Source organism: Liolophura sinensis, chromosome 8, assembly GCF_032854445.1.
Source record: "Liolophura sinensis isolate JHLJ2023 chromosome 8, CUHK_Ljap_v2, whole genome shotgun sequence".
In the NCBI taxonomy this organism is placed as follows: Eukaryota; Metazoa; Mollusca; class Polyplacophora; order Chitonida; family Chitonidae; genus Liolophura; species Liolophura sinensis.
This window is the reverse complement of record NC_088302.1, coordinates 8,168,246-8,194,859: the sequence shown is the minus strand read 5'-3', so window position 1 is coordinate 8,194,859 and position 26,614 is coordinate 8,168,246. Positions and strand designations below refer to the sequence as shown.

Here is a 26,614-nt window from a genome sequence, read left to right as displayed (position 1 = left end):
AATCACATTTTGACATTTCAACTGACAGCTGTTTCATCTATTCCATAATACAATGAGAAGGACAGACAGGGTAATTCTAGCATACTTTGTTGAAGCGGGGGGGATAATAATAACACTGTTAATATCTTAACTCACCTGACACGCCTCGGAGAGGGCATCTAGTTCCATGATACAGCCTGGCCGTGACGTGGACTGAAGGCTGATGATGCGGAAGATATCAGAGGGGGCTACCGGGGTGGGTGGAGTGTCAGAGTAACCAGAGCTACTGTAACTGCTGGACATGCTCAACATCTGCAAACACAAAAGTAACACTTAAAACTTGTCCATCTGATGGGGAAAAATATGTGGTTTGTTAGATACATGTAACTGGTGACAAAGGGCTTGAATGGTAGATGCAAACAGCAAGAGCTGTTTCATGATCAAGGCTGGGATTGAACTCGCGCTGTCTTAATCACTTGGCCAGAACACATTTACATCTACAAAATCAGTGGATTTATTCCACTGAAGCCACATATTTCGCAATTCACAGTGAAAAAATGGTAATTTGGTAAATACACAGAGATATTCGCAGATGAAAATTCACATCTCCCATTCTCTTTTCTGAATCATATTTACATGTGGCAAATCCTTGTTGTGAGGCCCAATCTCCATCAGTAGTGTCCTAGCATCAATGACTGCCTGGTACATCCGTAAGCTGACACCATCAGACGCCACAAATAATGCACTCGGGGAATTGCTATATGAGCCTAGTGTGGTGCTGGGAAAAACACACATACAAAAGTACAATTAAAAGCAAAAATCTGGTTTATTTGAAACCACACACAGGGCACTCAGGATACGATATCAGGTACAAAGAAAAATACACAGAACCACCAATAACTCCAGACTTTCCGGACTACAAAACTGAACAAACCAGATAATACACATCAAATTAAGATGACATTTTATTCATGATCATGTCTGGGCACTTTTCCCTAGTAAGAGTTTTAAATGAGCTAAATCCCAACACTTGATGAAGGAAAAAAAACTGATAATAAAATTCTTAACCATAGATTTCAACCAATCCATGAAAAAGTAATGTCTAATTACTAACTAATATAACATGTTAACAAGTTATCTGTGTAGCATTTGTGCACCACATCTTTTGGAGATCTGTGAAAAATCTCTTAACACAAAACCTTCATAATGAAAAAGGTATGGGGTTTTCTCCAATATACGTTCAATACTTGATTAAACTGGGAAAGCTTTCAGCTACAGTAAGAGCTTACCTGGGTAGTAATGTTGGTATCCAGGCTACGTTAGAAAATGCTGAGATGTTGGGAGAGTTGATGCGGGCCAGTTCCACAATGCCCCCAGACTTGGAGAGCGGGCCTACAGGGTCCACTCGCCACAGAATCAATTCACTACAGAAGTTAAAACCACCTATAAGGTCACTCTCCCGACCCTTGGCTTTTTCCACTGGAGTCTCAGTTCCATCGTCGTATTCGGGAATGTTATGATGGGAGGTGGTAAGCAGTAGAGGTAACACAGGATGACACGCTGCCGTGTTCGTGCGGAAACGGTGACCACAAGCACGCGCCACGTGCGCTACACTTAGTACTGTTGCAAATTTCGAGTTCTCCGCAAAGCTAATTTGCCACTGGTTCAATGTCCCATTCACATGTTTTGACACTATAGATACGTGTGGTATTAACATGTTGGTATTATGTAGCGAATACTTTGACATGGTCGGAATGGCGTTAAGTTTGTTGTAGTCTAAAATACTGCGACTTTCACTCATTTTCATGGCTGACTTGATGTCCATTTTGCTGTAGTTACAATACATCATCAGGTTGGCTGCCATGCTACGTGAGTCAGGAACAGGAAATGCATGCGGAATGCGCGAGGAAAAGCTCACCTGAGCTTGACGGAAACAGAATGGTGTGAACTCATCCAGCCAATCAACAAGCCTGTAATGCAGTAAATCATATGCTATTTATGTATTTGAAACCCTACATCAATAGTTATTCTACTTCTCAGTGGAATCATGTCAAATATCTTTCCTTCAAAGTTTGCATCACAGAAGTCAAATATGAGTATAAATACATGTAAATACTATAATCTTTCACCATGTCTTTTTCTCCCTCTGGAGAAGACAAGCATGGTAATAATACTCTGGCATGCAGTTTTCTTTTGGATGAGCTGATCAGTAAAATTTCTTGTGACCAATCAAAATTTCTGTTTTGTAACATAACATATTATTATGTTAGTATGGAATTCTACACGTAGATTTCTGTAATATAAATAAAACCGACAATTTATGGGAAAATCGTGTAGACATCAAGCCAGCAGTTTACCACACGAGAAAGCTTCCGTCCACTGGGTGTATACTGTAGAGCATGTCAGGACACTGGTGCCAGTCCCGTAACAACCCCTCAATCTTCCTGTCCAATTCATCCACTCCAACACCCTGTGAGTGTAAAACACAGCTAGAACACAAATCTCAAGTTACCAAACAGCCTTCTTGGCAATTACACAAAAATACGAATTGAAACACCGCACAAGTGGCATTAAAACCCCAATCATTCATTTCCAGGCAATAATTTTTGTTTATTTGGAGTTTATATATTTTATTTGGGTATACAGATGCACATACTGTATTCCTATGGAGTTTTTCTCCACACTTAACCATATTTCATTTTAACACAATGATAGCCAGGACCATGATTAGAGGAAACCAGAGATTGGGGCAGGTGGGGATTGAGCATTGTAAGTTTCAAACCCGATGTAAAGCCACAGCCCACCCAAAAAAGCATGTTTATGCCTATCGAATGTTATCACTGCTTGACTTACTGAGGTTACATGCCACACACTATAATTATACAATAACATACTCCTTACACTACATGTGTCATTCTCTATGTTCGCTTTACATCACTGCCACCACTAGCAAAAATTTGTACACAAGTCTTGAACAACATCGAGGTCAATGGGGTCATGGTGATGAGGCAGGAAGTGATGTCAAAAAACACAAAAACTTTGTCTCAGCCTCGGTTTCCAATTATACTTTATACACAGATATTCCATTTATCTCAAGAGTGGATGAATCTAACCAACAACTGGAACAATTTTATTGACGAATGCCGAATAAACAGTTCCTCCTCATGACACCAGTGATGAGGTTAAGTGTAAACAAGCCTATGTGTGTCTCACAGGCTCCAAATGTCAAGCTTGTGATGTAAAGCTAGCTTAGCAGGTGGCACATGCACTGCAAGGAGTATGGCACAACAATGGCACACTAAATACAAAAGTTATCTCCCTTTACCTCAGCAGCCGCTGTGGCTCCTATGTCTGGGTCCTGCTCATCTGTTGAAAACTCCGGGTTGGAAAGCGACCGGTTCATTTCTGATGCTCGACTGTCTGAACTCCTTGAACTCTGTGACCTTGATGATCTTTTAAACAGCTTTGGTCTTTTTCTTTTAGTTACTGGTTCTAAACAAGAATAAGCAATGTGTAAACATCCAAAAATATATCAGAGAATAATTCAACAAAACAAGATCACTGTTGAACAAAAAGAGTAAATAATCAAAAAAAACAACAGATCCACAACAATAAAACATTTTCACTTTAAATTTGAAAAAGAATATATAATGTCTCTCTATATCAATATTGTCCTTAAAAGTCAGGTAAGCTGTGGTTAAATTTGTTAATACTTCCACAACCAATATTTCAATGCCTTTCCCATCATAAGTGCCCAAAAATTTATTCAGGTATTACTGGGAAGTGTAGATTAAAGTTATCTTTATTAGTTATTACAAACATTTCATCAAGGTTTAAGTCTGGCTTAATTTTTAACAAACTTGCACAAAAAAAAAATTAATTACATTAGTTGTGTGTAGTATTGTCTGACCTGGTTCTGACTCTGTGTGTTCATCTTGCTCACTCTTCCCATCTGCTCCGTCCCCAAAGTTCACGAGGTCATCAGAGTGGGTATCATCCATGGGGCTCTCGACCTCCTCCCCAGCCTGACCCTCAACCTCTGGACCCTCCTCCAGGATTGATTTCCTGTGTAATTCCTGCAGAATTGTCTCAGCCTCCATGGAAAACTGAAGCTCTTTGTTGTTCAGCCAGTGAAGACGGAAATCTGTCTCCACTATGTGCCCTCGACCCCCAACAGTAGGCAGCAGAGGAATGTCTGAGAAAATAAACATCTCACATACTACAAATTATGAAATTTTAATTGCAGAACATTAACAATGTCTATACTAGAACTCTGGATTCAAAGAAATATTCTAAATTATGTAAGTTATACATGTAAGTGCATGAAAAGTTTGTATTGAATTAATACAAGCCATTGTTCCATGTTAAAGCAAATGAAAAATAGTGATAACACTGATTTATACCTAACATGCCAAGTGGGGTAGGGGTGGGTGTGGAGGTGGGGGCCAGTAAAAGACACTACATGTCTTCTTTGCCAAAGTTTAAGCATGTGCATATGTGTGAATTCTAGATTCTACTTGGGCAGTGGCAGGAACATTATATTTATAGCAGAATGACCTTACTGTAATGGATTTAATCAGCACAAATTCTTTGACAGACAAAATCCCATTGAAAATGCCACAATAATACATACATGAGGAAGTTGAATTTGCCACCTATTAAGACTGGATTCAATTCAATTTGGCTGGTGTGATTTATTAGCACAAAAACGATCTTTCTTCACAATGCTGGATAGATTCCCACCACTTTCCACAGGAGATACTTCCTTAGATTACTCAACCTGCACTGCACGACCAACCAAGAGTTTTCAACCCTGGAAACTTGGATCATGCAATAAAGATTTGGTGATAAATAATGGAAATGAATACTTGAAGCTGCAGATACAGACCTGTCTCTGGGTTGATGCTAGCAGCGAGATGGAAGTGAAAGGAAGGTGCCAGGCCACTCTGGTGAAAGCCAAACTTGTGGAAGTCGTGGATAGAGGCAGAGCTTGTAATGCTGGGCAGGCTCATCACATTGGGAGGGCCCACTCGTGTTTGTTTCTTTCGCTTGTGAATTGAATGTCTTTAAAGAAAAATTTCATAAATGATAGTGTAACCAGATTTATTGTTCCTAAACTGTTGGAAAAACATGTCAACAAATATCAAGCCCTCAAGTTGCAACACCTATCCAGCTTTATGTTGCTTCATGCAGATCTAAAACTTTATCATGTAACTATTTCATACTATAATAATAATACTGATACTAAATAAATAGATAAATAAATAAATAAACAAAAAAATATTATCAGTGAAAATATCTGAATTTAGTAAAAAGCCAAAGTATTTATCTATGCCCTATATTATATAAACTATGTGCAACAGTCTTAAGATATTTAACTTAACTAACAGTGATAAATGTCAGCAACTCAACTGTCAAATCAGCACATCTGTCTGACTCATTCACTAACTATGCACAATTAATGTCTAGTAATGACAATGAAAGAGACAAGCAACTGTACTGTTCTAGGAGTTGAAGAGTTGATTCCCTTTATACTTATCGCTCACTCATCCATTCACTGGCACTTCACCTTTCAAAGTGACCTCATAAAACTTACCTGATGTGACGTAAGCGATGCATGAAGCGTTTTTTGTGACGATGAGTGTGAAATTTGGGGTCATGGACAAAGCTGGGGTCAAGCTGTTCTAAATTCACCAGCCCGTCATCAGGAAGGATCGTTTCGCTCCAAATACGACAAATGTTATCCTTACAGGATGTCACCAACATGTTGGCAAGAGCACCTCTGGAAACAAACACAAATTGGCTCATGAATAAATGCAAATTAAATGTTGTGGTAGGATAGAAAGGTTTGGGTTTTATGCCACATTATCAGTAGATGTACAATTTCACTTCCCCAAAAACTATTACCTTTTAGATCATTCCCACCTCAAGAAGTAGAGGGTATGGCCTGTCAGGCATGAACCTAAAACTGAAACTCACTCTAGTGGAACACTTTTACTTGTCTCCAAAAACTTTACACTTTTACCTGTAAGCACATGAATATCATGTAGCTACATTGTTTTATATATAAAAAGTAACTGTATCCATTTTGACTGAGAATACGGTATACATACAGTGTATGATCCCACAGAATAAAATTAATAAAACTAATAAACATTCAAATGCAGCAATTATGTACTTCAAGTTTACAGCTAAAGCGCAGTATTCCCTCCACATTCACCACTATGATGCACTGGTGAAATCTGGAAGCTAACCAACCTGGGCATGTATTTGCTGGTCTGCCTCTAGTCAAAGTGTGTCACAGCCCTGGGGTGGGAGACGGTCACAAACTTACCTGGGTAGTATCTGCTGGTCTGCCTCCAGTCAAAGTGTGTCACAGCCCTGGGGTGGGAGACGGTCACGAACTTACCTGGGTAGTATTTGCTGGTCTGCCTCCAGTCAAAGAGTGTCACAGCTGTGGGGTGGGAGACAGTCACAAACTTACCTGGGCATGTATCTGCTGGTCTGCCTCCAGTCACAGTGTGTCACAACCCTGGGGTGGGAGACGGTCACAAACTTACCTCGGCATGTATTTGCTGGTCTGCCTCCGGTAAAAGCCTGTCAAAGCCCTGGGGTGGGAGACAGTCACAAACTTACCTGGGCAGAAATTGCTGGTCTGCCTCCAGTCAAAGCCTGTCAAAGCCCTGGGGTGGGAGACGGTCACAAACTTTCCTGGGTAGTATTTGCTGATCTGCCTCCAGTCAAAGTTTTTTTTTTGTTGAACAGCTCTGGGGTGGGAGACGGTCACAAACTTACCTGGGCATGTATTTGCTGGTCTGCCTCCAGTCAAAGCCTGTCACAGCCCTGGGGTGGGAGATGTACACAAACGAGAAGTTGTACTCATTGGTCCGGGGACTAAGAAAGCTCTCCTGTCTGATGACAGACTCGGTCAGCTGTACTGTAAACAACACACAGATAGAAATCAACCTCTTTTATCACTAAAGGATAAAAAGTATCACTGCATCACGTGACCTTTCATAAAATGAGGCAACTGTTATTGATCACATTTACTGTAGCATGGGTATAACTAAAGAAAGTTTCACAAAAAGTTATTTAGAGTAGACAAACATTGGAGGAAATTAAGAAGCTAAACATTTGGTAACTTAAGGATTTCCTATAGGTAAGAGGTGTCATTTGTGCCTGCGCAACACAGTGAAACAAGTGACAGGTAAATTAGTATCAACAAAGGTTGTCTAACATTATCGCCAAGTCATATGATACAGTAAGACTGTTTTTACCTTTCGCAACAAAAGAGTCTGAACTTGAAATCGCCAATTATATAAATAAATTTATCTATTTCTGCTCTTTAAGACATACACAAGAATTGCTGTACAAAAATTGTATATTCCCTAAATTACTTAGTTGTTTATCATTTTACAAAATAACAAGATCATTTGCTTGGACCACAAAACCTTTATTGACATAGATAACAGCCTCGAACACCATTCAGTAATGTCTACAGATGATGTAATTGGGCATTCTTCACGCCAAAGCACATCATTGCCTAATATCTACAAAAACATGTAAGTGCAACGTATCACTGAGAAGGAAAAAATGGGTAGAAAGCTGGTTTCAGCCATTTTCAAATGAAAACTGAAATCAATCTGCCATGCTGTCACAGGTATCTAATTGGGACTAAGTGTCACACGGGTTGTTTTGTAGGTTCTAAAGTGAATCCAAACATTGTTTTTCTTTTATGTTCTTTTTTTCTTACACAAAAAATAAAACAGAAAAATTATACATAGTAAAGTACTTACATTTTCTATTTTCATACCAGATTTTAACCAGTCTGTCAGCCTGAAATGAGAAACATTACCCATTAATGAACAAAATTACAATCTAATGAAATAATAGCCTTACTTCCTTTGACCTTATTTTCTATAAAAACAAAGAAGACAAGAAATATTGTTAGCGTTAAAATTATTAACTACGTACTATTAAAATGCAAAACTATACCATACCAACAAACCTTTGACTTCAGTGGTCAGTGGCTGATAGTCTGACCCAAGTGTAGCCCTCTTAAATTACCAACAGTTTGAAGCAGTAGACAAACAAACAGATGTTTATTTATTTATTTATTTTTTTTTACATGTCTATTTACCTGTCCTGCAGAGGCAAAGAGCAGGCCATCTGGGGAAAACTTAAGATGGAACACAGGTGTTGCTGGTCTGAAACAGATAATGATCACGTCATGCAAGACAAAACATATGTACATGTACATCCATCTGGCATTTACATGCTCACAGCACAAAATGAATGGGATGCCGACAGAAGTCCGAAATGGGGCATATTTTGTCATTTCAATGACGCTAGACTTACCACCACAGCATCAACAGCGCGACGTCACAGTGGGTAGACCAAATACGTCACGGATGAAACGGCAACACGCAACACATTTCAAGTCGCCCAACCAAAGTCCTCTGTCACACTAGCGCCACCTTTTGTGAGAGGAAAATTTGCCAATACCCCATAATGTACCCCCATAATGTGCTCACCTAAAATTTTGTCCATGAGTAAGTTACTCGTTCCAGAGTTTGTGAGGAAGGTAATGTAAGTGAGTGAGTGAGTGAGTGAGTGAGTGAGTGAGTGAGTGCTTGGGGTTTAACATCTGGAAGGCAATGTGATATCACTCTGCAGAAATGTAGCTTTCAACTTAATGTCATATTTTATGACCTTTGTTTATTAGCATATTTCAGGCTAATTTTCAGTGTAAATGCAGCACTTTTTTTCAACTACACGTATGTATGCTTCATATACAATAGTAAGTAAGTAACCAGTAACTACACAGGGTGAGACAGCTTCTAAATAGCAATTTAAGATTTGTTCTTACCAGAACCAATATACATGTCCCTTCTCTTGCTCAAAATTTTACACAGCTACCACTGTTTGCAGACTGTGAAAATGCTAAAGTTTGATACACTTTTATACAACTGACCGGCATGACCAGGCCACTCCCCAGCCCCCCATGACATTGCCCTTGTCCTCATCAGAGGGTGGGGGTGACACGGGGGCACTGTGGGACTCCAACACCTCATCCTCAGGCACTGTCTCCCCCACGTGGAAGCGTATGGGACCCTGAGCCTCTGGCTGTACAGTGGTGAGTGAGTGCTCCCATAGCTGGATCTGGTCCCCTCCTGTCAGCAGTTTAGAACCTGGAACCCGAACATGACCAATGTGAGACATACATGGATTTCACAAACTGTGAAAATAACTGGACATATTTCAGGATTTTAATTTTCCTGACAATTAACGTTCAGATCATCCCAGGGCTCTAAATGACCGCGAGCACAAAGTCACATGTATAACCTAGCACCTTATTTTGTTCCGAAATAAAACAAAGATAAACTAACAACTAGATGCTTGGCTCTATGTTTACACATCGTATTACATTCCCCTCCCCATCTTGTAGTAATAGTGAATACTGAGAGCACCCCAAGTCTGCTCAAACACTCAAGCCGAAGGAAAATTGACTGACATAATGGGAAGAACCTATCAGAAAACCGGAGAAGGGCCATTGGGGATATTATGACGAACTTATGAGAAAACCAGAAAGGGCCTATGGGGATATTGTGAGGAACACAGGAGGAAACTGGAAAGGGTCTATGAGGATACTAGGAAGAACCTATGAAGAAACCTGACAGGGTACATGAGGATACAGTGAAGAACGTATGAGGAAACAGGACAAGACACTTGGGGATGTTGTGAAGAACTTACGATGGAACAGGACAGGGCCTATGGGCACACTGTGAAGAGAATATGTAGAAGCCAGACAGGGCCTATGGGCACACTGTGAAGAACCTATGCAAGAACCAGACCTTTTGCCCATGTGGAGACTGTAAAGAATCTATGTGGAAACCGGACATGATTTACAAGAATACTATGAATAACCTATGCAGGAACCAGGCAGGACCTATGCACATATTTTGAAGAACCTAGGAAAGACACGGTAAAGGGCCTACAAGGAAACTGAGTAAAGCCTAGGGAAATCTAGCAGAAACAATGAAATGACCATGGCACTTAATTTGCACAGTCAACATGAAACCACACTGATCAAATTCTAGTACATTCGGGCCAGACACTTTCTATAGGCCTTCCATATGGTTCAAGAAGTGTATAATAGTTTACTTAGATTATGAACACCACCAACACCTGTGATGGCTTCAGCAAGAACAGCAACACCCAAGTACACATTTCAATACACATGCATGTATCAGACACCATTCAGCTTACCATCAAGGTTCCAACTCAAGCAGTTGACAAAGCTGTCAGTCGTAATCACTGCAGTCCTGAACCACTTATAGTCAAGTTTCTGAGAGAGCAAAACATACAAGGTACAGAATACAATGTCAATAAGATGCATGTTTAAGGAAGAGCTTGGCATCCACAAAACATGTGGCTGAACATCAGGCCAGTCATTTCTCTTTTGTCTTTGTTCATTTGCAGGTTGTTACAATAATTCATGACAAATTAGTGTACATGTATACACAGCCTGCTTGAAAGACTTTCGTCTGTCTGGAATTGGAAATAACATACCCAGAAGTCAAACATAAAAATTAAAAAATTACACTAAGTAATGATCAAATCATTGTAATATATGCTTACATGTGAACTGTCATGATGAATCAGTGGAGTAGGCTCAAATATGTACACCTTAGTGTGATAGGAGGCTGCAACCTGAAAAATTTCAGCAGATTTTCATTTACATGTAGTCTCATGCTGTACACGTACGTCATACACTCTGGTGCCTGCATTAAACCACCGACCATCGGCAAATAGCATACAAACTTTTCTATATTTGACACACACGCACACATACATTTTTGCTACAAAGCAAACTCAATATATATACATATAATCTCTAATTTTATGCAAGACAACCTTTAAACAGCCACACCTTAAAGGCTATTAACTGCTTATTGCCACCAACTTTTAATAAACAGTGGTGGCAAGAAATCCTAGGTATTATACACATGTGCGGGTACATTTTGTAGCTGTGCAGTTATCATAAGATTTGAGGTAGACAAAATCTTAAAACAACTATCGTATACATGAAATATTCTTGAATATTGCGCAAAACACCAATCAAGTAAATAAATAAAATAAAGCAAATAACATTTATGTACATGTACATGTATACATATAAGTACAGATCAACAGCATGTTGAAAATGTACATTTCTACTGCACCTGGTATTAAACAATTAATTACGTCCATTGCATCTTTATTCCAAATAATCTTTCAGAAGAGTAAAAGGGCCACCATCTTGTCATCTTAATTAAACACCATTTACAGTTACACATTCCCCTTGCACAATGAAGTTATACAGCTTCCATAATGTTGTAATGGTCCCTGGACTGAGAGTACATATAATGATACAGCTGATTTGAAACACATGCAGCCACCTGATTCTTCCATCCTGTATGTCATTCAAGTATATTATGATTTTGAATAACTTTAATATATTATCATGTACAAGTCTTTCTTATGTGATTACACTGTATATATTCATACAATCAATGACAATACACATGTCTAAGACATGGGAGATGACAAATAGAACTTCATATTAATGCTGGAAAGTCAACATGGCAAATCCATAGTACACAATGCACATGTATGTTTATTTATTTATTTATTTGATTGGTGTTTTACACCGTACTCAGGAATATTTCACTTATACAACGGCGGCCAGCATTATAGTGGGTGGAAACTGGGCAGAGCCCGGGGGAAACCCACGACCATCCGCAGGTTGCTGTCAGACCTTCCCACGTACGGCTGGAGAGGAAGCCAGCATGAGCTGGACTTGAACTCACAGCGACCACATTGGTGAGAGACTCCTGGGTCATTACGCTGCGCTAGCGCGCTAACCAACTGAGCCACGGAGGCCCCTCCACGTGTATGTGAAGTGTCTAAAATTTAAATTATACGACAAAGTATGTACACGTATTGTATTAATAATCTTGGACTACATAATGCCACAGTTAATTAAAGTATAGTTTCTGATCACCTTCTGGAATGAATTTAATTAAAATACATGTGGGATTGTATCATCTTTTACAATATTTTTTCTTGGAAATAACAAACCTCAAGTTTGCAAATAAATAATTATTAATTAATAATTAGGTCACACAAATTTTACATTTGTTGTTTTACTGGCAGAATAAAAAAAAAATACAACAAAAACTTGAAAATCGGCTAATTCTTGAAAACTGTAGACTGACTAAGCAATTTTTCCTGTTGATGACATGTTTATATGATAGGAAAGCCCTGAAAAACAGCAAAATTATTAAAATATCAAGACTGGACAAAATAAAAGGAGGGATTTCCAGTTTTATTTCACTTCATTTTTTTCTTGCATATTTGCATATTTTAGTGCATGAATGAAATGAATGAACACAGAATGAAATTGAACTTTAAAAACAACTGATTTCCTCAATGAGGTTATGAATAAACAAACAATTAACTAGCACAGGCCTTTATACATGGTTTTATTCCACACAAAAGCTTTGTTTTCATCCCAGTAAAGAGCCTTGATCTGTAGCGCTTACCTTCCCTGTATCGGTCGAACAGTCGATACAGCTGACCTTGATATTGCCGTGGGTCACGCCTGGAATAATCTGTACCCGCTGAAAGTCATTGGCCAATATCACTATATCACAGCCCGTTGCATAAGCCTAAAATGTACCAAAACACACAAGACTGAGATGAGTTGCAGTTGATGGCAGATGGATTATGAGATGTCGCTGAATTTAATGCATACATGTGCATGTAATTATGTGCTGACATATACAGCTGTATATCTATATATATATATATATATGTACATATGTCCTGTATAGACTCCATATATGTACATGTGCACGTCTGATGTCAACCACATACACACAAGTACACTGGTGCTAAACATATTTTTGATTTCCGTGTAATTTGTGATGACTAACAATATCATGATTTTCTGATTAAGAAACTGAAACTGATTCGAAAGACACTATACTGCTACATGTAAGCTACTGATACAAGTAAATGAATGTCACACCACAGACTGAAGAGTATAGACAACAATATGATCTGTAAAATATCCACTTTTACAGCAAATAACTGTATACATGTACATGTATATTCAGCTTAACGTACTTTCAGATGAATGACAGACTGATTGATAGATTAGGGATCAGCTTGAACAGCCTGGGTTCATCATGTGTCTAGGGTACAATGTACCAGATGCCCAACTTATTCATCACTTATTCAAGATTCGTGCACGATTTCATCTGAGGCTGTTTTGAGGTTAAGTCATAAGGCCAATAGAGCAGATGCATACTGACAGTCAGGTTTGATATACTGGTATCCCAGTTCACTGATACTTCCTTCATGAACAGCTGGTATCTGCTTCTTCCATCTTCACCCCACAGCCAATGTTCTCAATAGAACATGTGTGCATTGTGAAAGACTTTAATGGGCTATTAAACTGTTTCAAATAAAAGAAATTATTTGGCTTCATCATTTAAAAAAAATCTGGGTTGCAATGTTTGTTGACTTATAAAAGGAAAACAGTTTCAGAGAAACCAGTGTAATTTTTTATTGGATCATATCTTTTAATTACATATCACAATAAATAACTGTAAGAGTCTTTTCATTCAAATATTAAATAAGTTAACACTGTAAGATGTAAAAAGGCACATGTACAATTGTTTTTAACATAATTCCTGTATTCCTGGGAGAAAAATGAAAGTGAAAATACAATATACCCATCATGAGTGAGCAATAAGAACTGAGGATATAAATAATGCAAGTGCCATTGTGCGGTAGAAGCAGTCACATGACTACTTCACGTCTTCAAACATGCATGCGTGCAGAATAGTTAATTGTCTGGTTAACAGAATGTTAGCCCTGTGACTGTAACTAAGAACACACATTAACAAACAGCTGTCAATCCATAAAATATACAGCACTGCATGTAAATGTTCTTTTACAAAAAATAAATTACACCTCAGTGTTGCATCTACATGTAAATGTTATATTTACATGTTAATGTTGTATTCACATACAAATGTAGTATTCACATACAAATGTAGTAATCACATACAAATGTTGCATTCACATATAAATGTTGTATTCACATACAAAACTGCTGATCATTTATATACACATGTAGGTGTACATGAAGAGCTTCATGTACTGTGTTTATGAAGTCTTCCTGAACATGGGATGATTGCACAAAGCCATTTCTGACTTCAGTCAAAAATTGCAATATGATCATAAAGTTCATCATATTTTTCGGCTTTAGAAATTAGAATTTTTCCCACCTCATCAGCTTTAGCTACAGACAAAAGTGTACTAATTTCTACTTCCAGAACCAAACACTAAGAAATGTAAAGAGGTTTTAAACTTTGATTTAAGTCAGAAATGGCTTTTTGGTCAATTGGCCCTATAGGCCTGTCACCAACTACTTATAGTAGACACACATGTACATTTACCTCCTTTACTCTCAAGCATTCTACAACTTACACCCTACCAAATTCACATGGGCATCATTATATTGCTTTTACAAAATGCTGATCTCAGATCAAATGCTAGTAACAGCACAGTCATGTTGCTGATGTGAATATATGTACATATTTGTAACTTGTAATGTACATGCATCCTGACATCTGCCATGTTTACCTATGTGTGACAGGAATTCACATTTAACCTTCGTCTTCAGACACACTTATCAGACGTCAGTCAATGTTAACACCTGTGGCCTTGCTCGTCAAGCTTGCCACCTTGTTATCTCTGCAAACTTTAATCTGATTAATCACACCTGAGCTTGATTTACATGATTTCAGACACAGATACATGTACATCAGTGTGATTTGTATACGAATACATACTTAAACATTGTGGATTTTTAAATGTAACAAATATAACAGGTAACATATAGTGTGTGTACTTAAATTCAATATATATATATATATAATTTATTTATTTGACTGATGTCTAAAATATGTCATGTACTTTTTCAACTTACTCAGTCTATGGAGAAAACCAGGGCCTACATTCACAAAACCTTGTAAATTAAGTTTTCGTAATAGATGTCTGCAAGGTTATAGCACCAGAAGAGAAAAGATACAAAAAATTGATTCACAAAAAGGAGGAAACCACGGACCATTGGCAAGTTAAACATGAACTTTTCAACCTGTGACACAGAGACTAATAATGTGTACACCATATTGGTGGCAGACAAGCACATGTAACCCTAGCCTTCACCAAATGTAAGGCAAGACTGAAAACTAATCAAGCTATACACACAGTAGCACAATGTTATCTGGAAAATAAATGCCCTTGCAAAACATGATTAAGTAGTACATGGAATTAATTCTGGCTATGTACATATACAGGTCAAATTCTAAAATCACAGAAACTAATCGTCTGATGTGAAATTATAATGTCTCACATCAATTAAGTCACATATATTCTTTACCCAGTATTCACTGATTCAAATGAGACTACATACTGTAGATACATACATGTTAAAGTTGAGGTAATTGTAATTCAGATGTTAGTACTATACTAATACATCTAATTTTGGGTAGCTGTTAAGATCTGCAAGCTTAATGGCAACGTTTTAGTTAATTACACATCCTTAGCAATATGCAGAGGTTGGCAATGCATGGTGTCAGCAAGCCAAGAGTGCAGAACTGTTAAGCACTACCACTTTTCTGAAACAACTCGCTAAAATTATCCAATTTAACATGGCAGCCATAGGAGATGCTAGGATGTCTAGGATGAACAACTTTAGTGCCAATTTCTGGTTAACACACTGCTGCACTGTAGGCCCTCGCCACAATGTCCATCCATATACCCGTACTGTGTGATGTGACTGCATATAAATTAAATACACTAAATGATTGAAGTCTTGAACTGATCTACAATGGGGAAAACAGTACAAAGGGGAACTATCATGAAAACTAATCTGTCAAACTTTTAACAGATATATATTTTTTATGGATAATTATATCATTTATCAAGCATACCACAAGAGATTCATTGTGTTACGTTAGCGTGATAATATTCCCTGTATCAAATTTAAAGTTACATTGCCAGAATACATCAATTTCCACAGAATCAGCTCTGTGGAGTCCGTTGTAGTAGACTGTGCTCAGTTAAGTATGGTATGGCATGGTATATATATATATATATATATATATATATATATTTGATTTGTGTCTTATGCCATACTCCAGAATATTTCACTTATACAACAGTGGCCAACATTATGGTGGTTGGAAACCCACGACAATCCGCAGGTTGCTGACAGACCTTCCCACATACAACTTAAGAGGAAATAGGCATGAGGGTACTGAATATACATGTATATACAAGTTAATACTGTGCAAGTACCATAAACGCAGGTATCCAGTCTTCAGACAGCTCTTGAAGTACAACACCCCAATCAAATCTCAGACACAGGCTAACAACAGAGCAAGCCAGACAACCATGGAATTCCAAGTTCAGCCAACAAATGAAGACCCACTGCTGGCGTTAACACGGTCACTTGATCGTTACTTGTCATTTCCAGGCAAGATCAACTTTCTCAGCTTCCCCAGTCCAAACTTCAGTCACCATTCCTGGTATTAATCAATGTGTACACTCCACACCTCCCAGAACACCGGATAAGTGAACCAGCTGAGAAAACCATCACACCTGAAGACGTTCAGGTACCTGACAAATCCCAACCACAGACAAGCCACGAGAAGAGATCTAACTAGAATGGAGATTGTAGCCTTGGTAATTGATTTACAAAGTTTTCTGAAAGTACATGTAGGCCCTAAAGTTTCATTTTACATACACGCAATGTAAATACACATGTATATAGGAAACATAAAGTATGTGTAACTTTAAGCTGATAATGACATACATGTACATGTTCATGTGGGTGGATAATGGACAGCTTGGAAACCCAAACTATTAAAACCCTAGGAGTAATGCAAGCAAACAGGCTCAAAGGTTTTTAAGCCACCTCCAATTTTTCTTCTTTTTCCATTTTAGAAAGACATACCATGTGAACATCACCGAAAGGCTTGATTTCAACTAACAACCATTTCCAACTGTTAAGCGACACTGATGATATGCAACAGGCCAGACTCATCAGACTAGAAACTGACCCAAACTTTCATAATTTCTGTAAATATATCGTCCACATTAAGGCAATAAAAATTAAGTGCATGTACAGATACATATAACTGTCCCAAAGGACACTGGTTCAAATCCTGACAAGAGCTGTCCTGTTCCTCTTGCAGTCAATCACCAATCCAGTGTCATGATTGCCATTTTCCAATTGATAAAAAGGTTTGTTAAGTGAAAATGGAGGTCAAAATCTGTTGGCTGGAAACTCCAGAAAAAAAAAAATCTTAGAAGGTTTGAAAGTTTCTATGATGCTCGAGTATTTTGCTTTCCCTATTGTTTAAAGACATTTTCAAATGGCAGACGTTTAAGGTGTCTTTGAAGAAAGTTGAGACCATTACAGCTGTATTGCTCAGAGTAAAAAGATCGGAATTATAAGTACTATCTATCAATGGCTTGAGTACTTTACCTTGGACCTGATGCATACAGCAGGAATTGAAATGATACATCTTACTTTTTTATTTATTTATTTTATTGGTGTTTTACGTCGTACTCAAGAATATTTCACTTATATGATGGTGGCAAGCACTATGGTGGGAGGAACACATTCTGAGCCCTGAGGGCCTGCTGGTCACTTGGTAGAGCCCTGGGGAAACCCTTGACCATTCGCAAGTTGCTGGCATGCCTTCCCACATACAAGTCAGAGAGGAGGCCAGCATGGGCAAATGATACAAGAGAATCTCAAAAGCTTTAAGACAAATCTGTGGATGCGTGACATGGTTATATTAGAGTCTGTATCCATTACACTGTCACAGTAAGGTTGAGTGGTCTGGTTCAAGCATATCACTGAATACAACTTGGGTAATTGGCATTCCACTAATTATGTGTATTTAGGTGTTTTATGGAACCGGGATGCAGACATTGCCATGTCACTCTGCCCCTATGAAGCACAGGATATTGTAAATCAAGTCCCAGTGAAATCACATCACACCGCTAATGCCTTCACTGCATCCAAGTCTTATTTTTGTACAGTACCTGTGGAAATTCTGCTCTTGGGCATTATAACGAACACCAGGCCAACAAGGAATGTTGGGCACACATGCTGATTTGGCAGCATTAAAAATGAAGAAAGCAGCAAACATTCTAGAGCTCAGCAACACATGTAGGCAGGTTCTGGCTCAGAATTTTAACCCACTGATCAGCCATGGTTTTTACCAAGGTAAAATTGATCAATACTCCGTGGTGTGGGTGCTTTCGCCCACGGATCACTCTTTAGCAAACTAGAAAGCCACCATTGTGAACTGGCCACTATACCCACAAGAAAGTTTCAAATACCAGATAGAGTGACAAGCTGGCATTTATCCCGGGAGAATAAAATCATACCCAAAAGTTCAACTGGTGAAAGAGTGTACATCCAACTCCCCTGGAAACAACATGCATGTAACAGATAACATGAAATATTTCACCTGAAAAGGTCACAAGAGGTCAACAAAAATTAACAAAGTGCCTGTAAAACTGGGAGGTGGAAAATTAACAGAATGGGTGGAAAATTAACAAAGCAGATAAGTGCTGATATGGCAAGGATGAGACAGACCAAGGGATGAAAAAGAGGAAACTATACACCATACTCATAATTTCGAGATTTTTAGCATTTCTGAAGTAAATTCTGAACATTTTTCTGATGCATTTTTGGACTAAATAATGAGGAATGTCTTTCTTTCTCTACACAGTAATGCACATAAAGCAAAGATCAGTAATCCAGCGCAACAGCAAAGACTGAGGTTTTTTCACACAGCTTGGAGCTCAGTTCTGTGCATTTAGACTGGACATACGATCTAGACTGGTTATACGATCACATGCATTGCCCCTAGCAACAAACCTGTGCAGTCAATAAGATTTTGACAGCGAAAATCAAACTACTGCTTGCAATAAAAATGTGTCCAAAAATCAGCTGAACATAAAACAGTTCATGTAATCAGCATATGACTCTTCGGACAAAACTGAAACCATGTCTTGGTCTACGATGACCATAAACTGCATGCACAAAAACAGTTCATGTAATCAGCATATGACTCTTCGGACAAAACTGAAACAGTTTCTTGGTTTACGATGACCATAAACTGCTTTTTGAACACAAAAACAGTTCATGTAATCAGCATATGACTCTTCGGACAAAACTGAAACCGTGTCTTGGTCTACGATGACCATAAACTGCTTTTTGAACACAAAAACAGTTCATGTAATCAGCATATGACTCTTCGGACAAAACTGAAACCGTGTCTTGGTCTACGATGACCATAAACTGCATGCACAAAAACAGTTCATGTAATCAGCATATGACTCTTCGGACAAAACTGAAACCGTGTCTTGGTTTACGATGACCATAAACTGCATGCACAAAAACAGTTCATGTAATCAGCATATGACTCTTCGGACAAAACTGAAAACGTGTCTTGGTCTACGATGACCATAAACTGCATGCACAAAAACAGTTCATGTAATCAGCATATGTTTCTGTCTCTTCGGACAAAACTGAAAACGTGTCTTGGTCTACGATGACCATAAACTGCATGCACAAAAACAGTTCATGTAATCAGCATATGTTTCTGTCTCTTCGGACAAAACTGAAAACGTGTCTTGGTCTACAATGACCATAAACTGCATGCACAAAAACAGTTCATGTAATCAGCAAATGTTTCTGTCTCTTCGGACAAAACTGAAAACGTGTCTTGGTTTACAATGACCATAAACTGCTTTTTGAACACAAAAACAGTTCATGTAATCAGCATATGACTCTTCGGACAAAACTGAAAACGTGTCTTGGTTTACGATGACCATAAACTGCATGCACAAAAACAGTTCATGTAATCAGCATATGACTCTTCGGACAAAACTGAAAACGTTTCTTGGTCTACGATGACCATAAACTGCTTTTTGAACACAAAAACAGTTCATGTAATCAGCATATGACTCTTCGGACAAAACTGAAAACGTGTCTTGGTTTACGATGACCATAAACTGCATGCACAAAAACAGTTCATGTAATCAGCATATGACTCTTCGGACAAAACTGAAAACGTTTCTTGGTCTACGATGACCATAAACTGCTTTTTGAACACAAAAACAGTTCATGTAATCAGCATATGACTCTTCGGACAAAACTGAAACCGTGTCTTGGTCTACGATGACCATAAACTGCATGCACAAGTATTTGTGAAAGAGTTCACGTTATGCTTTTATTAAACGTTCGACTTACACATGGAAGACTCGTCAAACATGCAACTCGGAGGGAAAAAAACAAGCACTTCATTCTGGTTTCCATATTTCCACTGAATGACTTTGCACAAAAGACTTGTGTCATACATCATAAGATACAGGTATGTACAATGTAACTGCTCTAAGATTTATATATTTGTTATTTATTTCACTGATGTTTTACACAGTACTCAAGAACATTTCACTTATACGACAACAGCCAGCATTACTGTGAGATGAAACTGGGCAGAGGCCTCAGGTTAAACTGCTCTAAAAAACAACAAGCACTCCATAGTAGTTTACATATTTCGGTTTCACCTTTTCCCTGACGGTGTTTTAATAAACCTTAAAAATGTCTGCCGTTCATGGAGGTGTGCTGATGCTTTCTGAAGATGTCTGACACTCTTCCTCAACAGACCCTTATACACATTAGTATACATGGTTCTGACAAGGAACATTTCTGTCAATAGAAAGTGCACATGGCTGAATTTTTCCATTATTTGATTGTTTAATATCATGATGAAATAATAAAACATTTTGGACTTATGCATGTACAGAATGAAAGGCAGTCAGTTTTATGGGTAAAGAAAACCAAAGTGCCTGGATAAACCACCAAGTTTTGACAAATTACTCACAAATTTTCCCACAAATCTTGCATACCAAATGACACAAGACAAGTGGAATTCCACAGGGCTGCACTAATGGCCCCATGACCCACGAGATGGGCGCCATGATCAACGAGGTGGACGCCATGACCAACGAGGTGGGCGCCATGACCAACAAGGTGGGCGCCATGACCAACAAGGTGGGCGCCATGACCAACGAGGTGGGCGGCATGACCAACGAGGTGGGTGGCATGATCAACAAGGTGGGCGCCATGACCAACGAGGTGGGCGGCATGACTGACGAGGTGGGCGGCATGACTAACGAGGTGGGCGCCATGATCAACGAGGTGGGCGCCATGACCAACGAGGTGGGCGCCATGACCAACGAGGTGGGCGCCATGACCAACGAGGTGGGCGCCATGACTAACGAGATGGGCGGCATGACCAAAGAGGTGGGCGCCATGATCAACGAGGTGGGCGCCATGATCAACGAGGTGGGTGCCATGACCAACTAGGTGGGCTATCTACAAATTCCCCGTCCGAGGCCAGGACTCAACTCACAAATCTTGTGCCCTTGGTTGACAGAGGTGTAATTTACATCTTCATATCTATTTATTTAATTATTCAACTGATGTTAAAAAAACAAACTCAAGAACAGAAATAATGTTTATGGGCTGGTAGAAGAAAAAAAGCACTAATCTGTGCCAGATACATGTACCTGACAAACTCCCTCACTATAAAGCCACAGCCAAATCAGAGACAACATGATCTGAACACACAATTTGACCTCAAACATGTACATGTACCTGACAAACTCCCTCACTATAAAGTCACAGCCAAACCACAGACAACATGATCTGAACACACAATTTGACCTCAAACATGTACATGTACCTGACAAACTCCCTCACTATAAAGCCACAGCCAAATCAGAGACAACATGATCTGAACATGCAATTTGACCTCATATATGTACATGTACCTGACAAACTCCCTCACTATAAAGCCACAGCCAAATCAGAGACAACATGATCTGAACACACAATTTGACCTCATACATGTACATGTACCTGACAAACTCCCTCACTATAAAGCCACAGACAAATCAGAGACAACATGATCTGAACACACAATTTGACCTCATATATGTACATGTACCTGACAAACTCCCTCACTATAAAGCCACAGACAAATCAGAGACAACATGATCTGAACACGCAATTTGACCTCATACATGTACATGTACCTGACAAACTCCCTCACTATAAAGCCACAGCCAAATCAGAGACAACATGATCTGAACATGCAATCTGACCTCATATATGTACATGTACCTGACAAACTCCCTCACTATAAAGCCACAGACAAATCAGAGACAACATGATCTGAACACACAATTTGACCTCATACATGTACATGTACCTGACAAACTCCCTCACTATAAAGCCACAGACAAATCAGAGACAACATGATCTGAACACACAATTTGACCTCATATATGTACATGTACCTGACAAACTCCCTCACTATAAAGCCAGACAAATCAGAGACAACATGATCTGAACACACAATTTGACCTCATATATGTACATGTACCTGACAAACTCCCTCACTATAAAGCCACAGCCAAATCAGAGACAACATGATCTGAACACACAATCTGACCTCATATATGTACATGTACCTGACAAACTCCCTCACTATAAAGCCACAGCCAAATCAGAGACAACATGATCTGAACACACAATTTGACCTCATATATGTACATGTACCTGACAAACTCCCTCACTATAAAGCCACAGACAAATCAGAGACAACAGGATCTGAACACACAATTTGACCTCATATATGTACATGTACCTGACAAACTCCCTCACTATAAAGCCACAGACAAATCAGAGACAACAGGATCTGAACACACAATTTGACCTCATACATGTACATGTACCTGACAAACTCCCTCACTATAAAGCCACAGCCAAATCAGAGACAACAGGATCTGAACACACAATTTGACCTCATACATGACCTCATATACATATCCTGGCCTGAGACATTTCTAGAGCCAGCACTTTAACTGCCAGAGCCTAAAAAAGAGTCAGCCTCCAATCTCCAGATGGGTGTCATATTTTTTTTTTCTATTCTAATTATTTATTTTATTTTATTCTATTATCTTTTTTTTTGATACTTAACACTGTCCTTGAGAAATTTCCTTATTAAAAAATTCTTCTTAATTAGCTGCATGTATATAGTAAAGTGTCACTGGATAGCCACCTAAGACTTAACTATCATTTGTCCTGTGATAATGATCTGGATGCATAGCCATGGAGTAGACTGTAGTGCCTACTAATCACTGTCCAGCAAATCACTGCTAGACTGAGGTTTAATACTGAGGTCTGATTTCAGTAATATGTCCCTATAATTATGAAAAAAAAACAAACACAGCTCATTTAGGTAATTAACATAATGTACCCAAAGGCCAATGTGAAATGTGATTATTCATGTTTTCCACTGAAAACACAACACTCATTAGCTACATGTAAATAGTGTGAAAGTTGAAACTTGTTCCCAATTAGTGAACAGTAACAATAAGGCTGTTATAGATTCAATGTCAACTTGCGAGTGTTACATGCATGTCCTCAGTGAACGGCAAACCTCTGTTGACATATGCTCCACAAAATTAACTTTGCCAAGTCAACACCTAACAATAAACATGATACATCATGTTTTAACAATAAACATGATACACCTGTATTTATACACAGTAATGCAAACTTGTCCGATAACAACATAACTGACTGCCATACACAATGAACCCGCATGTACTAATTTACTACCACACGTACTATCTACTCTGAATCTGCTCTTGTGACTCTATACTTGTATCTATGTATGTAATAAATTGCACTAATACTGTCATACTGCTGCATACTAAAATAGAGAACATTTGATGTTCAGCTGTAATTAAAATGTAAAATCGTAGTAGCAACACTCAAGAGACAACTATGTCACTATAGTTTAAAATGGTCTTAAAAACACTATTTTTAAAAGCTGGGGACCGCTGTGGATCAGTTGGTAAGCGCTAGCGCAGCGTAATGACCCAGGAGCCTCTCACCAATGCGGTTGCTGTGAGTTCAAGTCCAGCTCATGCTGGCTTCCTCTCCGGCCGTACGTGGGAAGGTCTTACAGCAACCTGCGGATGGTTGTGGGTTCATAATGCTGGCCCCCGTCGTATAAGTGAAATATTCTTGAGTATGGCGTAAAACACCAATCAAATAAATAAATAAATAAGGGTGAGTGATGCATTTTGCCATCTTTGAAGTATTTTCACTGAGTATAAGCCTAGACGTCATGGGAAGAATCAGTAATGGGAGTCACTGAAATTTTGACTAGCTGTCTGCCAGTGACCTGCGTCGTTTATTGTGAAAAGTAACTTCTTACATGAACTGACATCACTCTACCACATGGCAGCACAAATACACTACAATTCCCAAATTTTGCTATGAAGCTTTTGACCTATTTGGACTAATTTGTTCACTGCTAGTTATGTACAATACATGCAGAATTATCATACAGGCCCAGAAATCAATGAATATTAGTAGCTAACCTGTTATTTTCAGCAAATCGAGTTACTTTTTTAAAGGTTCCATATGTCTAATGCAATATAACCAAATAAACCTACTCACAAACCAAGTGTACAGAAGATCACCATCTTGTAATGAGCTAGTATTACATCAAATTGTAAAGTCCTTAGCCTTATGTACATGTATACAAGTAGGCCTAATCCAGAGAGTTCTTCAAATCACCCCATCCATGCACATGATGATTTCGCATGTTAAGCAATCTTAAGCAAAGGCAATTTGTAAACCGAATCAATATTCGATTTGGCAATCTAGAATTCGCTGTAAAAACTGACGGATATTTAAATGTCTCTCGAGGCTGTCAAGAAGGGAAGGAACACAAATTGCTGATGCATGGAATTGAACAGTGTTGCTGGTTTGACAGATGACATTAAACAACATTACAACCGGTTGTAAACACGGTACTTACGGTAAAATGGACACCTTCGACGCTACCAACAGCAAAACACTGATCCCCATAGTTACATGCCCCTGTGAGGACTTGATGCCGATTCATTCTGACGCTGAGAATCCGAAGGGACAATAAAATAACGCCACTCTGGTCATGTTACGCTGTAAGAGGTAGGCGCCATTTTGATTTGTCTCGAGAGAAATGACATTGAAGAACGACATGCCACAGCACGGTGCGGGTTTTAGCAGCATACCAACCAAAAAAGACACTCGTTAAGCACAGTTTTGGTAACACAAACTAATATCAGACATTTTTTTCATTCTACACCTTTTTTCTTTCCTGTTATTCTGTGAAGAGCAGTATAAATTATTTTTCATAAAGCCAGGGGCAGGTAACTCCCACGTGTAATTTGTTCCCTTTGAATTACCCCCCTTGTATTGACAGGTGGGCGGGACTGGCGTGTTGACCAGCTGACGAGATCACGTGCTGTGAGTATCTATAGTTCACAAATGTACATCGATCCCTCAATGCATTCCTTATTCGGTATGGAATAAATTTTAAAGAAAGATCTACGTTTCTATCTCTTGAACAATTTTAAAATATAATAATTTTAAAAAAAACATAAAGGTCGTTAACAGTAAATGTACATATCGCTAGATTTAGCCCCCCAAAATGACGGTGTTTTTTAGTTCTGGTTGACTCTAGTGTCAACTCAGGACTAAAAAACAGTCATACTATCGCTACCGGTACTTCTCTGTATGTAATTGTTCTAGTAAAAATTAGGGACGTGTACTAGTTATCCCACTTTGTATATATTGCCTTGATATAATCTTCCACAACAAAGTGAACGTGGGAGTGAATATAAAATTACAGAAATTATTTTTTAAATTTACATTTGTGACGGATTTCACAACTTAGGTCATTTTTATACTGCTTTTAATTCTACGTTATTAAGAAATTTGCTTGTTCAAGCGTCCACATGCAGTGACTGATTAGTTCTTGAAAACCAGACGTCACATCACTCATCTATAAACCGTCCTTCCAGTTATCAGCTATCATCTCATGACCAACAGATTATTTTTTCGCTTTTAATTAACTGTTATATTAGTTCCAGGTTGAATGAAGTGGTCGATTGATGTGAGATCAGGAAAAGTGTATGATTTTAACTGATACGCACAAGTCATGCAAGTGATGCATTCCGGGCAAAAGTCAGTATGTATCAATATGTTCTAAATACATGAATTAATTGTACTAGCCCATCGAACCTTGCTACAGCCTATTAACTTAGTCGTATTAAATTGCCCTGTAAGCCTATACCACTGGGATAGCATTTTGTATGAATGAATCGTCATTCTCTAACCTCGAAGACTGACTTTTCTTTCTCCTAGTTGCCTAGCTACAAGTATAATAATTCCTTAAAGACAGACCAGAATGTTCCCATAATTACTTCATTTTCACATGGGGAAAAAAACGTTATGCCTTGGCCCAGATATTGACCTCCCATGTAGGTTGTTGCTTCAATCTCTGAGCTGAGAATGACCTCTTGCCGCTGACCTTTGCGTGATGTCATCATCTGTTCACGTGACGGTCACTCCCTTTAC

The 26,614-nt window shown here is 38.7% G+C and overlaps 1 protein-coding gene across 3 annotated transcripts in view; it reads right to left on the bottom strand.

Moving 5' to 3' along the window:
• LOC135472981 (dmX-like protein 2) overlaps positions 1–25,163 on the bottom strand; it is a 68,598-nt gene extending 43,435 nt beyond the window's left edge. For all 3 annotated transcript variants that reach the window (XM_064752735.1, XM_064752736.1, XM_064752737.1), the window contains exons 1-16: positions 25,032–25,163; positions 12,567–12,692; positions 10,621–10,692; positions 10,249–10,327; positions 8,954–9,170; positions 8,120–8,186; positions 7,776–7,815; positions 6,775–6,916; positions 5,576–5,761; positions 4,868–5,043; positions 3,890–4,174; positions 3,305–3,471; positions 2,337–2,449; positions 1,269–1,949; positions 616–757; positions 136–291 (exon numbers count right to left, since the gene is read on the bottom strand). In XM_064752735.1, the coding sequence (XP_064608805.1) occupies positions 136–291; positions 616–757; positions 1,269–1,949; positions 2,337–2,449; positions 3,305–3,471; positions 3,890–4,174; positions 4,868–5,043; positions 5,576–5,761; positions 6,775–6,916; positions 7,776–7,815; positions 8,120–8,186; positions 8,954–9,170; positions 10,249–10,327; positions 10,621–10,692; positions 12,567–12,692; positions 25,032–25,118 (2,736 nt within the window). In that variant the 5' untranslated portion in view covers positions 25,119–25,163. The remainder of the gene's footprint in view (positions 1–135; positions 292–615; positions 758–1,268; positions 1,950–2,336; positions 2,450–3,304; positions 3,472–3,889; positions 4,175–4,867; positions 5,044–5,575; positions 5,762–6,774; positions 6,917–7,775; positions 7,816–8,119; positions 8,187–8,953; positions 9,171–10,248; positions 10,328–10,620; positions 10,693–12,566; positions 12,693–25,031) is intronic.
• Between the last annotated feature and the right edge of the window lie 1,451 nt (positions 25,164–26,614).